This window comes from Notamacropus eugenii, chromosome 5, assembly GCF_028372415.1.
Source record: "Notamacropus eugenii isolate mMacEug1 chromosome 5, mMacEug1.pri_v2, whole genome shotgun sequence".
Lineage (NCBI taxonomy): Eukaryota > Metazoa > Chordata > Mammalia > Diprotodontia > Macropodidae > Notamacropus > Notamacropus eugenii.
This window is the reverse complement of record NC_092876.1, coordinates 83865201-83879185: the sequence shown is the minus strand read 5'-3', so window position 1 is coordinate 83879185 and position 13985 is coordinate 83865201. Positions and strand designations below refer to the sequence as shown.

The 13985-nt window shown below is 43.4% G+C and overlaps 1 protein-coding gene across 3 annotated transcripts in view; it reads left to right on the top strand.

The window, feature by feature from the left end:
- The first annotated feature begins 12640 nt into the window (after positions 1-12640).
- Positions 12641-13985, top strand: part of LOC140504744 (protein argonaute-4) — a 44761-nt gene continuing 43416 nt past the window's right edge. Inside the window, exon 1 of one of the 3 annotated variants that reach the window (XM_072610063.1) lies at positions 12641-12949. In XM_072610063.1, coding sequence (XP_072466164.1) covers positions 12931-12949 — 19 coding nt within the window. In that variant the 5' untranslated portion in view covers positions 12641-12930. Of the gene's footprint in view, positions 12950-13120; positions 13230-13985 lie in introns of those variants that run through there. The other 2 variants (XM_072610066.1, XM_072610067.1) reach the window with 2 other exon arrangements.

Below are 13985 nucleotides of genomic sequence, written 5' to 3'. Positions count from 1 at the left end.
CACTTCGCATTATTAGTTCATGTGTCTTTCCATGCTTCTCAGCATTCATTATGTTCATCACTTCTTTTTCTTCTTTTAAAAATTTTTATTCATTTTAAACTTAAATACAAAAGGACAAATAAATTCCCATATACATAACACAATATAAAAAGAGGATTCAGTATAAAATCATGAATTTCCATTTCACATTGTCTACTTTTTTTAAAAAAACTATAATAAATACTACGTATAATTTTCCAAGCTACCCTGTTTTTCTTTGCTTCCTACTAAATTTTCTTTTACTCTCTGGTGTACTTTTTTTTTTTTCCTCCTTCCCCACCTCACCCTAGAGAAGGCTACTACTAGACACAAATATGTGTATATATTATCTATACATATGTGTATATATATATATATATATGTGAAACCATATTATACATACTTCTATTTATCAATTCTTTCTCTGGAGGTGTACAGCATCTTCTATCATGGGTCCTTTGTAACTAATTTGAGTATTTAGAATTCTCAAAATGACTTAGTCATTCATAGTTGTTCTTAAAACAATATTGCTGTTACTGTATAAAATGTTCTCTTGGTTCTGTGCATTTCACTCTTCATTTTATGCAAGTCTTTCCATGTTTCTATAAAACTAACAAACTCATCATTTCTTACAACACAGTATTATTCCATCACAACCACATATCACAACTTGTTTAGTCATTCCCCATTTTACAATGGGGAATTGTAAATTTCTAATTCTTTGCCACCACTAAGAGAACTGCTACAAATATTTTAGAATATATAAGTTCTTTCCCTTCTTCCCTATCACCTTGAGAAACAGACTTATAGTGTTATTGCTGGGTCAAAGGTTATACTGTTTTATGACTTTGAGCATAATTCCAAGTTGTTCTCCAAAATGGTTGGATCAGTTCACAGTTCCACCAACAGTGAATTAATGTCCCAATTTTTCCACATTCAAACCAGCCTTTGTCACTTTCCCCTTCTCTCATTTTAGCGAATCTGATAGGTATAAGATGATATCTCAAAAGTTGTTTTAATTTGCATTTCTCTAATCATTTTGATTTTTTAGAGTACTTTAATATGACTATATATAGTTTTGATTTCTTCATCAAAAAACTGCCTTTTATATCTTTTGACCATTTATTAATTGGGAGATGATTTATATTTCTATAAATTTGACAAAGTTCTTTATATATTGAGATATGAGACCTTTATTTTAAAAACTGTCTACAAAGTTTTCCTCCCAATTTTCTGTTTTCTTTTTAATCTTGTTTATATGGGTTTTATTTGTATAAAACCTTTTAAATTTATTGTAATCAAAATTATCCATTATAGAAGTCACAATACTCTCTGTCTCTTGTTAATCTGTGTTTCCATGATCCCTTATTGAACAATTTTTGTTGCACTGTGATCTGAAAAGGATGCATTTAGTGTTTCTATTTTTCTGCATTTACTTGTTATGCCCTAATACATGGTCAGTTTTTCTAAAGTTTTATTATGTACCATTGAGAAAAACGTGTATTCTGTCCAAAGGGCTGTAAAAATGTGTATACCCTTTGACCTAGCGATACCACTTCTAAAACTGTATCCCTCCTGAAAGAGTTCTAAAAAGAGAAACTCCTAGGAACATTGTAGCCAAATTCCAGAGTTCCCAGGTCAAGAAGAAGATATTGCAAGCAGCTAGGAAGAAACAATTCACGTATTGTGGGAATACAATCAGGATAACACAAGATCTAGCAGCTTCTACATTAAGGGATTGAAGGGCATGGAATATCATATTCCAGAAGTCAAAGGAACTAGGACTAAAACCAAGAATCACCTACCCAGCAAAACTAAGTATAATACTTCAGGGGAAAAAAATGGTCTTTCAATGAAATAGAGGACTTTCAAGCATTCTTGATGAAAAGACCAGAGCTGAAAAGAAAATTTGACCTTCAAACACAAGAATCAAGAGAAGCATGAAAAGGTAAACAGCAAAGAGAAGTCATAAGGGACTTACTAAAGTTGAACTAGTTACATTTCTACAGGGAAAGACAATATTTGTAACTCTTGAAACTTATTTCAGTATCTGGGTAGTTAGTGGGATTACACACACACACACACAGCACAGGGTGAATTGAAAGGATGGGATCATATCTTTAAATAATGAAATTAAGCAGTGAGAGAGAAATATATTGGGAGGAGAAAAGGAGAAATGGAATGGGGCAAATTCTCATAAAAGAGGCAAGTAAAAGACTTTTCAGTGGAGGGAAAAAGGGGGGAGGTGAGAGAGAAAAAACATGAAGCTTACTCTCATCACATTTGACTAAAGGAAGGAATAAAATGCACACTCATTTTGGTATGAAAACCTATCTTACAATACAGGATAGTGGGGGAGAAAGGAATAAGCAGGGTGGGGGGATAATGGAAGGGAGGGCAGTGGGAGGAGGGAGCACTCTAGGGGAGGGATAGGATCAAAAGAGAAAACAGAAGAAACGGGGCGGCAGGATAGGATGGAGGGAAATATAGTTAGACTTACACAACACGGCTATTATGGAAGTCATTTGCAAAACTACACAGATATGACCTATATTGAATTGCTTGCCTTCCCAAAGGGAATGGGTGAGGAGGGAGGGATGAAGAGAAGTTGGAACTCAAAAGTTTTAGGAACAACTGTTGAGTATTGTTCTTGCAACTAGGAAACAAGAAATACAGGTAATGGGGTATAGAAATTTATCTTGCCCTACAAGACAAAAGAGAAGATGGGGATAAGGGAAGGGAGGGATGTTAGAAGGGAGGACAGATTGGAGATAGGGGTAATTAGAATGCTCAGTGTTTAGGGGTGGGGGGAGAGGAGAAATGGGGAAGAAATTTGGAACCCAAAATTTTGTGGAAATGAATGTTGAAAACTTAAATAAATTTAAATAAAAAAATTAAAATAAAAAAAAGAAATATAACGTTCCAAGGCATTTGGTCTTTTAATTTAGAACCTGCTAAATCTTGTGTCATCCTGACCATAGCTCCATAGTATTTAAATTGTTTTTTTTTTTTCCTGTTACTTGGAGCTTTAAAACTTAGCTGTTCCTGTGAGTTTCCATCTTGGGATCTCTTTCAGGGAGTGACAGATGGATTTTTTTCTATTTCTGTTTTACCCTCTCATTCTAAAACTTCAGGGCAATTTTCCTTGATAATTTCTTGTAACATAGTATCTGGACTTTTTATTTTTTAATCATAACTTTCAGGTAATCCAACAATTTTTATACTGTTATTCTTCAATCTGTTCTCCAGATCAGTTGTTTTCTTAATGAGGTATTTCACATTTCTTCTATTTTTTCATTCTTTTGATTTTGTTTCACTATTTTTTGGTGCAGGTAGTAACTTTGCTATGAGGGCCGCCAATCCCTTTTCAGGACTGCTTTCTACCTTTGGTGTATACCTGATCCAGCTAACTCTCACTTGTGGCTCCAAGAAGCTGTAGCATGTGGCCACAACCCAGTAAACTATTTCATCAGATAGGCTAAACCGGGTTGAGGGTAACCCAGGGGTCTTAAACCCATCAGTGAGTTACAGGGTTGTCTACCCCAAGCATGTGAAGACTTTTCCTGATGGAATGGCCAGAGGAGAACAATTTGTGCCAATGGTCACGAAGGCAGCTGAAGCAGGCACTGTGGAGTGCTTAGAGCTTGGTTAGACATCAAAGACACCAAGGTCATCCATTGCATTTCAAGCAGTTATTAGTTGTCTTGACTCTGTCCTGGCACTGGACTATGCAACTCTGGAAGAGAAAATGAGGCCAATGACTTCGTGCAAAACTCTGCCTTACTTAAGTTTTAATTATGCACAAGTCAAAAGATATCACCCATACCATTTTACCATTTTTACCTATTTCAAAGGCTGTGGTGACAGGCAAGGGACAAAGCAGCTGATGTGGATACACTGGGAGCTATAGTCACAATCCTGCACACAGGCATCCCAGAACATAGGTTCATTTCTCATGGGAAGTAGCAGTGGGATTTGGCAGCAACCTGGGTGTCTGAGCAGCCTTTTAAAGACTCACCTCCCGGTATAAGGAAGGGACTAGAAAAGCCCAACCCTGGCCTGTCTACCACAGCAGGTAGAGATCCCACCCTGCAACTGAAGCATAAAAAAAGTGCAAAAACATTCCACTCATTGTCAGTACATGAAATATGTGCACACTTACAGACAACACAAAATCTCATAGACTTGAAAGATGAACAGCTCTTGTTATGAGAGATCTCAGCAGGTATTGCATCCAAATAGCAGCCCTGAGTGAAATGAGGCTGGCAAATGAAGGTCAGCTTACTGAAGTCAGAGCTAGATATGCATTTTTTGGAGTGGCTGCAGTGAAAGGGAGCATCATGAAACTGGTATAGGTTTTGCAGTCAAACTAATCTAGTCAACAAACTGCTATGTCTACCAAAAGGAGTGAACAAAATGCTCATAAAGATGCTGCTTACAGGAAAAACAGCATACCATCATCATCAATGCCTATATTCCCAGCATGACAAATCCTGATGAGGTCAAAGAAAAATTTTATGAAGACCTAGAACCCCCTCATCATCAGTGTAGCAAATGAGGATTAGCTTATAATTCTAAGAAACTTTAATGCAGAGACTACCAGACATGGCAGACATTACCAACACTGTCTTCCATTTACCTAAAAGCAATACAACTTCATGGACACACCCTGACAGCAAACATTTTATAGACTATGTCATTGTAAGTAGAGGAGACTGACAGGATGTGAGAGTGACAGAGGCACAGAGTGGCACAGAGTGCTGGACTGATCATAGACATGCTCTCCAAGCTAAATATTTGTATTCAACAACAGCTGTAGCTTCAAGAGAAGAGGACTACCAGAAGACTTAATGTCAACAACAAATTAGAGTACTTCTCTCAGCAGGAACAATTTGTTGCTAACTTGGAGAGAAAAGGTATTAGACTGACTACTATACTGAAAGTCTGCAGAGCCTTTATGCTGCTCTCATTGTTGTATGCCTGTGAAATCTGGGCAATATACCATCACCATGCCAGGAAACGGAATCACTTACATTTGAATTGTCTTGGAAAGGTTCTGAAGATCACTTGGCAAGATAAGGTACCAGACACTGAGATCCTTTCTTGAACTAAACTGCCAAGTATTCAAACTCTACTGCAGAGAACGCAACTCCAAAGGGCTGGCCACATTGTTCAAATGCCAAATGTATATTTGCCTAAAAGACTGTTTTACAGAGAACTCACACAAAACAAGTGCTCACATGGTGGTCAGAAGAAGAGATACAAGGATACTATCAAGGTCTCTCTGAAGCACTTTGGAATTGTGTGACATGGTAGACACTGGCACAGGACTGCCCAGCATAGCATGTCTTCATCAAAGAAGGTGCTGTGCTTTATGAGCAAAACAGAATTGAAATAGCCCAAAAGAAACATGAGATGTGCAAATTTAGAGAATCCATCCCCAAATATTCACATAGACTATTTGTGCCTGACCTCTGGTAGAGCACGTCAAGCTCCTGTTGTTCTGATCAGCCACAGTCAGACACACTGTAACTTGACTCTAACATACTGATGTCATTTTGGTCCACTTAAGGATAAAGGACAACCACCAACCAACCAATCATTATTTCTTGGTGTCTTATATTGTCATGAGCTTACTCTTGCCCAACTCTAATTTTTAAGGAGTTATTTTCTTAAATTTTTGGAACTCTTTTTCCAATTGATTGCCATTCTTTTCAGAATTTTCTTGACTTTCTTGACATTCTTTTTTCTGAATTTTTTGCTCCACCCCTCATATTTGTTTTTAAAGGTCCATTGTAAGCTCTTTTAAGAACTTTTTTTTGGGCTTGTGACAATTTAACATTTTTCTTTTAAATAGCACTGATTTTTTTAACTTTACTATCTTCTTTATTCCCATAGTAGCTATCTATGGTTGGATTCTTTCTCCTTTGCTTCCTCATCATTATTACTTATAGTGACTTATTATTGTAGTGAGGTTCTAGGGTTCCAAGGTGTCAGGGATGATGCCTCAGGCTTCAGGTTTTTCATACTTATATTTTATGAGCTCTGTCTGGGGGCCTGACCTCAGACACTCCTCTCTGCCCCAGTCTTAGCTTGGGCCCCCAGGCACAGTCACCTCAAATGTTCTTGCTCCTTTCAGTCCCTCCCATAGCTGCAAACTTCAGCTCACCCGTCTTCACTAGACCTGAAACCAGGCACTCTAATATCTCTAAAATGCCCACAGCTAATTGTAATAGGGTCTCTACCTCTCTGCTACCACACTCACCCAGCATGAGTTTGCTCCTCTTCCCCTAGAGGTCCTAGCCTGGGGCCTAGGACCACATCTCGTCAGCACACTTGGGACTGGTATCCTGCTACAGTGGAGGGTCTTTCAGTCCTCCCCTGCTCTGCAGTCAGACCCCAATCCTGTCCCTGAGTTTGTGAAAATTCCTGCCCCTAGGGCTTATTATTTGTTGATTCAGTGGAGTCTACCTGAAGGTGTTTGCACCTTTAAGCCAAACCTCAGCCCCTGGAGGTCCAATCTTTCCTGAGGTCCTCCCAAATTGTCTTAGGTCAGCTGTTTTACATCAACATTTAATTATTTCTAAAACTCAAAGTTTACTTTAAGGTGAAGTTTTGTCTTGTTTGTGGGAGAATTTTGGAGAGCTTGGTATTTCCTGTTTTAATCCTCCATCTTCCCAGAATCCTTTCATGTTCATCACTTCTTATAGCACAGTTTATTCCATTGCTTTCATGTACTAGTTTGTTTAGCCATTCTCTAATCAGTGGGCAGGACTCTAGCAAGAATTTTGGCAGCAATGACTAAGAGAGAGACTCTCCTGTGATTGTCACAGGACATTCTATTCTCTTTATCTTTATAAAGATGGACAGTGGAGGCATCCTTGAACTCCTGAGGGATAACTTCCTCTTGCCATATAACCTGGAAAATTTCAGTTAACTTTTGTATGTCTCCCCCTACTTTGTAAATCTCAGCTAGAATAGAATCAGCACCATGTGCTTTTCCACATGAAAAGAGCCTAATGGCCCTCAAAACCTCTTCTTTAGTTGGAAGTTTAGCTAAGGAGGGATTGACCTCAACCTGAGGTAAATGGTCAATGACCTTAGCATTGATTGATTACGGTCTGTTGACAACACTATGGAATTTCTTCAGCCCATCTCTCTAGAATCATGTCCTTATCACTAATCAATGTGGCTCAATCGGCACTGAGTAGTTGTGATGCACCACAAGATTTTGGTCCATAAATAGCTTTCAGGGAATCATATGCTTTGGATTGTTACTATCAGCATAAAACTGGATTTCATCTGCCTTCTTACTGAGCCAGGACTCCTGCATCTCTCTAAGCTTTGCTTGTACTTTGCTTTTGATGGAATTAAATGCTGCCTTCTTAGAAATGGATGAACTATCTTGCTGGTATATCCTGTGGAGTTCTTGCTTTTCGTTTAGCAGCTTCTGAATTTCCCCATCATTTTCATCAAACTAGTCTTGGTGTTTGCAAGTGTTCTGACCCAGATGAGCAAATGCAGTTGGTTGGTTGGTTGTTGTCCTTCATCTTCGAAGAGGACCAAAATGACATCACCATTGTAAAGTGAAATTTCAGTGTATCTGACTGTGGCTGATCAAACCAATATGAGCTCAGAATTCTCTACCACAGGTTGGGCACAGATAGCCCATATGAATATTTGGGGTGGATATCCCAAGTTTGCACATCCTGTGTTTACTTTGTACTGTCTCAGCTCTGCTTTGCTCAAAGAGCACAGCACCTTTTCTTATGTGGGCATGCCATGCTGAGTGGTCCTGTGCCAGTGTCTCCCATGTTGCACAGTCAAATCCAAAGTTCTTGAGAGAGCTTGAGAGTGTCCTTGCATCATTTCTTCTGGCCACCATGTGATCGCCTGCCCCATGCAAATTCTCCATAAAACAGTCTTTTTTGACAAGCACACATTTTGCATTAGAACAACATGGTCAACCCATCAGAGTTGTGCTCTCTGTAGCATAGTTTGAATACTTGGCAGTTCAGCTTGAGCAAGGACTTTAGTGTCTGGTACCTTATCCTGCCAGGTGATCCTTAGAATCTTCCTAAGACAATTCAAATGGAAGCAATTCAGTTTCCTCAATAAAAATGAGGTCAGCACAATGGCTCTGCAGACCTTCACTTTGGTAGTCAGTCTAATACCTCTTCTCTTCCAAACCTTTCTTCAGAGCCTTCCAAACACTGAGCTAGCTCTGGCAATGTGTATGACAACCTCATTGTCAATGTGTACATCCTTGGAAAGTACACTACCAGGGTAAGTGAACTTATCCACAGCATTCAAAACTTCTCCATTTGTTGTAACTGAGGTTTCCACATATGGATGGTGTGGTGGTAACTGATGGAGCACCTGTGTCTTCTTGGTGTTAATTATTAGGCCAAAATTAGCACAGGCAGCAGAGAATTGATCCATACTTTGTTGCATCTCAGCTTCAGAGGCTGCATTAAGTGCACAATCATCTGCACACAGAAAATCATGCACCAACACTCCCTCCATTTTGGTCTTGGTTTGTAGCCTTTTCAAATTGAAGAACTTACCATCAGTGTGGTAGTTGACCTTGATGCCATATTCATCCTCATTGAAAACATTTGTCAACATGGCTGAAAACATCACGCTGAAAGGCATGGGAGCAAGCAAAAGAATTAATGTCCACTAATTAGTGCTCTTCTCTGAGCGTGAACAGTTTGCTGCTGACTTGGAGGGAAAGTTGAACCAACACACAGTTGACAACAGTGGAGCAGAAAAGGAGTGGGCAGCTCTCAGAGATTTGGTATACAGCACTGCATTTGCTCATCTGGGTTAGAACACTCACAATCACCAAGACTTGTTTGATGAAAATGATGGGGAAATTCAGAAGCTGCTAAATGAAAAATGAGAAATCCACAGGATTTACCAGCAGGATAGTTCATTCACCTGTAAGAAGGCAACATTTAATTCCATCAAAAGCAAAGTACAAGCAAAGCTTAGAGAGATGCAGGATTCCTGGCTCAGTAAGAAGGTAGATGAATGTTGCCAAGTATGTGTTGGCTGATCCTTCACGTGGAAAATGATCATATACCTGAGAGTCAGTGTGGCTTCAGAAAGGGCTGAGGAACAGTCGATAAGGTACAGAGGTCTGTACACAACATTTGTAGATCTGAGCAAGGCCTTTGATACTGTTAGTCATGAAGGCTTATGGAAAATTATGTCAAAATTTGGTTGCCTGGAGAAGTTCATCAGTATTGTACATCAATTTCATGATGTCATGTTTGGGTTCTGGATAGTGGACAATGCTCTTGTGCCTTCCCAGTCACCAGTGGAGTGAAACAGGGCTGAGCTTGTCCTGATGCTTTTTAGCATGTTTTCAGCCATGTTGTCAAATGCTTTCAATGAGGATGAATATGGCATCAAGGTCAACTACCATACTGATGGTAAGTTCTTCAATTTGAAAAGGCTACAAACCAAGACCAAAATGGAGGGAGTGTTGGTGCATGATTTTCTGTGTGCAGATGATTGTGCACTTAATGCAGCTTCTGAAGCTGAGATGCAACAAAGTATGGATCAATTCTCTGCTGCCTGTGCTAATTTTGGCCTAATAATTAACACCAAGAAAACACAGGTGCTCCATCAGCCACCACCATACCATCCATACGTGGAAACTTCAGTTACAACAAATGGAGAAGTTCTGAATTCTGTAGATAAGTTCATGTACCTTGGTAGTGTACTTTCCAGGGATGTACACATTGACAATGAGGTTGACACATGCATTGCCAGAGCTAATTCAGTGTTTGGGAGGTTCCAAAGAAAAGTTTGGGAGAGAAAAGGTATTAGACTGTTGTGTTCGTCCTTCGTTGCCAAAGAAGACTGAAGAAGAAGAAGACCATGCCATCAGAGAAATGATGACATGACTTGCACTTGACTTTGTTTCTAGTGAGGGAGGGCTATGCAGGTCACCATCCTCACTTCTCCTCCAGAGCCATCTGAATCCAGTGACCAGATATTCATCAGGATAACTGGAGATGTCCCAGGATGCACTGGGAGACCTTGGCCCCTTTAGGCCAACTAAACTGAAGGTCTACAGAGCCATTGTGCTGACCTCATTGTTGTATGGTTGTGAAACATGGATAGTCTACCAGCCCCATGCCAAGAAACTGAATCGCTTCCGTTTGAACTGTCTTAGGAAGATTCTGGGAATCACCTGGCAGGATAAGGTACCAGACACTGAAGTCTTTGCTCGAGCTGAACTGTGAAGTATTCAAACTATGCTTCAGACAGTGCAACTGCAATGGGCTTCGCCATGTTGTTCTAATGCAAAATGTGTGCTTGCCAAAAAGACTTTTATGGAGAACTCATATGGGGCAAGCAATCACATGGTGCTCAGAAGAAGTGATACAAGGATACCCTCAAGGTCACTCTCAAGAACTTTGGATTTGACTGTGCAACATGGGAGACACTGGCACAAAAGCGCTCATCATGGCATGCCCACATCAGAAAGGGTGCTGTGCTCTATGAGCAAAGCCGAACTGAGACAGCACAAAGAAAATGTAGGATGAGCAAATTCGGAGTATCCACCTCAAATATTCACATGGATTGCCTGTGCCCAACCTGTGGTGCAGCATTCTGAGCTCATATTGGTCTGATCAGCCATAGTCAGATACACTGAAACTTCACTTTATCAGTGATGTCATTTTGGTCCTCTTCGAAAACAAAGGACAACAACCAGCCAACCAATCAGTGGGCATCTACTTTATTTTCAGTTCTTTGTTACCACAAAAAGTGCTGCCATTAAAATTTTGGAACATACTAGAAAGTTTCTTTTTGTCAGTGATCTCCCTGGAAGTATACGCCTAGCGGTAAACTCTTTGGATCAAAGGGTATAGGTGGACATTTTAATCATATTATTTGCATAATCTGAATTACTTTCCAGAATGATTAGAGCAGTTCACAGCTCCACCAGCAAGATGCCTAATTTTTTTTGGAGAGATGCGGGACTAGAAGAAAAATCAGTTTGGTGACTCATCCTTTGAGCTCTCCTGTGGTTTCATTTGAAGATAACTAAGGTTGCCAGGTGTCCTGAATATATAATTGTTCCTTATTTAATTGCCTTTGAACTCCTTTTCTGCTGATGAAGTAATCATATTTGAGTCGTCAGATATTGCTAATATCCATTGTATTCTTCTCATTTCTCTGGTTAGGTCTTAAGTTTCCAAACTAAAGTAACAAGGTCCGTAGGACTGTCCAGTAAAATGTGGAATAGGATTATGAGCTGACTGATTCCTCTGAGGGATTACCTATAGAATTAGAGCCTTGACCTATTAGCAGTTTGCTAGGCTCCATGGCACAGAAAAATGCTTTCCTAGAATTGTCGGGGAGTTCCTTAGAGCAGGGCTTCTTTAACTTTTTTCTACTCTCTACCCCTAGTCCAGTTTCTGCAGCGTTCATCGGTCTTTTGTGGCCTGAGGGCATGTGCCATGTAAAGTGTGAATGCTTTCTATTCAGAACCAAGGTGGCTGTGAGGTGGAGGTACCACCTGGGCAACGGAACACCTCAAATCCATTCTTGTTTTATTTTTAATTAGTTTTTGGTTGTTGTGCGTTCGTAAACCTTTTACTATTTTCCAAAATTTTCTGACCCACAGTTTAAGATGCACTGCCTTAGGAGAGGGGCATGGGTTGATTCTCAGAATGCGAGAATCTTAAGGGCAGTGGTGGCTTCAGGTGTACTTTCTGTACTTTGCACAGTGCATTCCTAGTCCATATGCCTTTTGTTAGTGCCAGCAGTTACTGTAGCCAACTGGCATTCCCTGTCTGAACCTCTTTACTCATCTGTAAATTGAGTTGGCCTAGATTCCATTAAATTCAACATTTATTAAGTATCCATGACTTGCCAGGCACAGTGGCCAGGGAAGAGGGGTGTACAGACAAAAACAAAACCAGCTTTCAAGTAACATACATTCTACTGTACACAGGTGTACAGTACACAGACTGTAACATTCCGACACAGCACATAAGGGGGTGAGGCAGCAATCGGGAAAGGTTTCATGGAAGAGGAGGAACCTGCGCTGATGCCTTAAGGAAGGTTAGGGGGGGAGGTTCCAAAGAGCAGACTCCAAGCACAGGGGCAGTCAGTGTGCAAGGCCCTTAAGAGGGGCCACGGCGTTTGGGGAACGTCCGGTTCAGCAAAGACACAGAGCGAGGTCTGAAAAGTTAGGCAGGAGTACGAGTGAATCGGGCTTTTTCTTTTAACTGGGGGGTGGAGGCGTTCGGGTGGATTTTGTTTTGGGCCGGGGTCACCATCAGATCCTGCTCCTACCAGCTTTAAATCTTGGGATCCATTTCGCACGTCTCCTCCCCGGCACCTGGTCAGAACTTGGGAAAAGCCGGGGCGGCCTGCGAGGCGCCCGCACCACACCTGTCGCCTACTTTTCAGTCCCTTTCCCAGCTCCCGCCCCTTCCCGTCCTCTTACTCCACTCCGTGCCCCGGCGACTGCAAGGACGTGCCCTCTCAGAGGTCTGGGACGTCCTCGCGCCTGCGCGCCTCCCGTCCCCACCCCCACCTTCAGGCGCGCTCCCGCCAGAGCCCGGGCGCGTACTCGATCGCGCGCCCCGCCCTCGGGCCGGAGCGCGCGCTAGCTCCTGGTGGCGGCGGCGGCGGGATTGTTTTTGTTGTCGCTAAGACCGGAAGAGCCACGGCAGCCCCCTCCCCTGGGCGCCGCCGCCGCCGCCGCCGCCCCCTCTTCCTCCTCCCCATCCCCTCCCAGCGCCTCCAGTTTTCGGCCCCAACCCTGTCCCCTCCCCCATCGCCAATATTCCGGAGATCAAGAGGTACGCGGCGGCGGCGGCGGCGGGGCCCTCAGCGGGAGGCGCCGCTGGGGAGCGGGGCGAGGTGGTCGCCGCCGCCGCCATGGAGGCTCTGGGACCCGGTGAGGAAGCGAGCGCCGGAGGCGCGGCGGGGACACGCAGGCGAGGCGGCCGGGGCGGGGGGCGGGGGAGGGGACCTGCGCGCGCGCCCGCCCGCTCCCGGCACCCCCCAGCCCGCCCCTCCCCATCCGATCCGACCCCACCCGGGGAACGCCGCTCGGCCCGGAACTGCCCCATCCCCCTTTGAGTGGAGAAGGGAAGTGAGGAAGAGCCGCCTGAGGACGGAGGGGCCGAGGAGCCCCGCCTTCTCCTCGTGGTGGCTAGGGTCTGCGGGTGCACGAGGTAGCCAGCCCCCCGTGTGTGCGGAGTGTGTGCGTACGTGTGTGGGGTGTGTGTGCACGCAGGGGTGCGCTTGTGTGTGGTGTGTGCGTACGTAGGGGTGCGCTTGTGTGTGGTGTGTGTGTGTACGCAGGGGTGCGCTTGTGTGTGGTGTGTGTGTGTACGCAGGGGTGCGCTTGTGTGTGGTGTGTGTGTGTACGCAGGGGTGCGCTTGTGTGTGGTGTGTGTGTGTACGCAGGGGTGCGCTTGTGTGTGGTGTGTGTGTGTACGCAGGGGTGCGCTTGTGTGTGGTGTGTGTGTGTACGCAGGGGTGCGCTTGTGTGTGGTGTGTGTGTGTACGCAGGGGTGCGCTTGTGTGTGGTGTGTGTGTGTACGCAGGGGTGCGCTTGTGTGTGGTGTGTGTGTGTACGTAGGGGTGCGCTTGTGTGTGGTGTGTGTGTGTACGCAGGGGTGCGCTTGTGTGTGGTGTGTGTGTACGCAGGGGTGCGCTTGTGTGTGGTGTGTGTGTGTACGCAGGGGTGCGCTTGTGTGTGGTGTGTGTGTACGCAGGGGTGCGCTTGTGTGTGGTGTGTGTGTGTACGTAGGGGTGCGCTTGTGTGTGGTGTGTTTACGTAGGGGTGCGCTTGTGTGTGGTGTGTGTGTGTACGTAGGGGTGCGCTTGTGTGTGGTGTGTGTGTGTACGTAGGGGTGCGCTTGTGTGTGGTGTGTGTGTGTACGCAGGGGTGCGCTTGTGTGTGGTGTGTGTGTGTACGTAGGGGT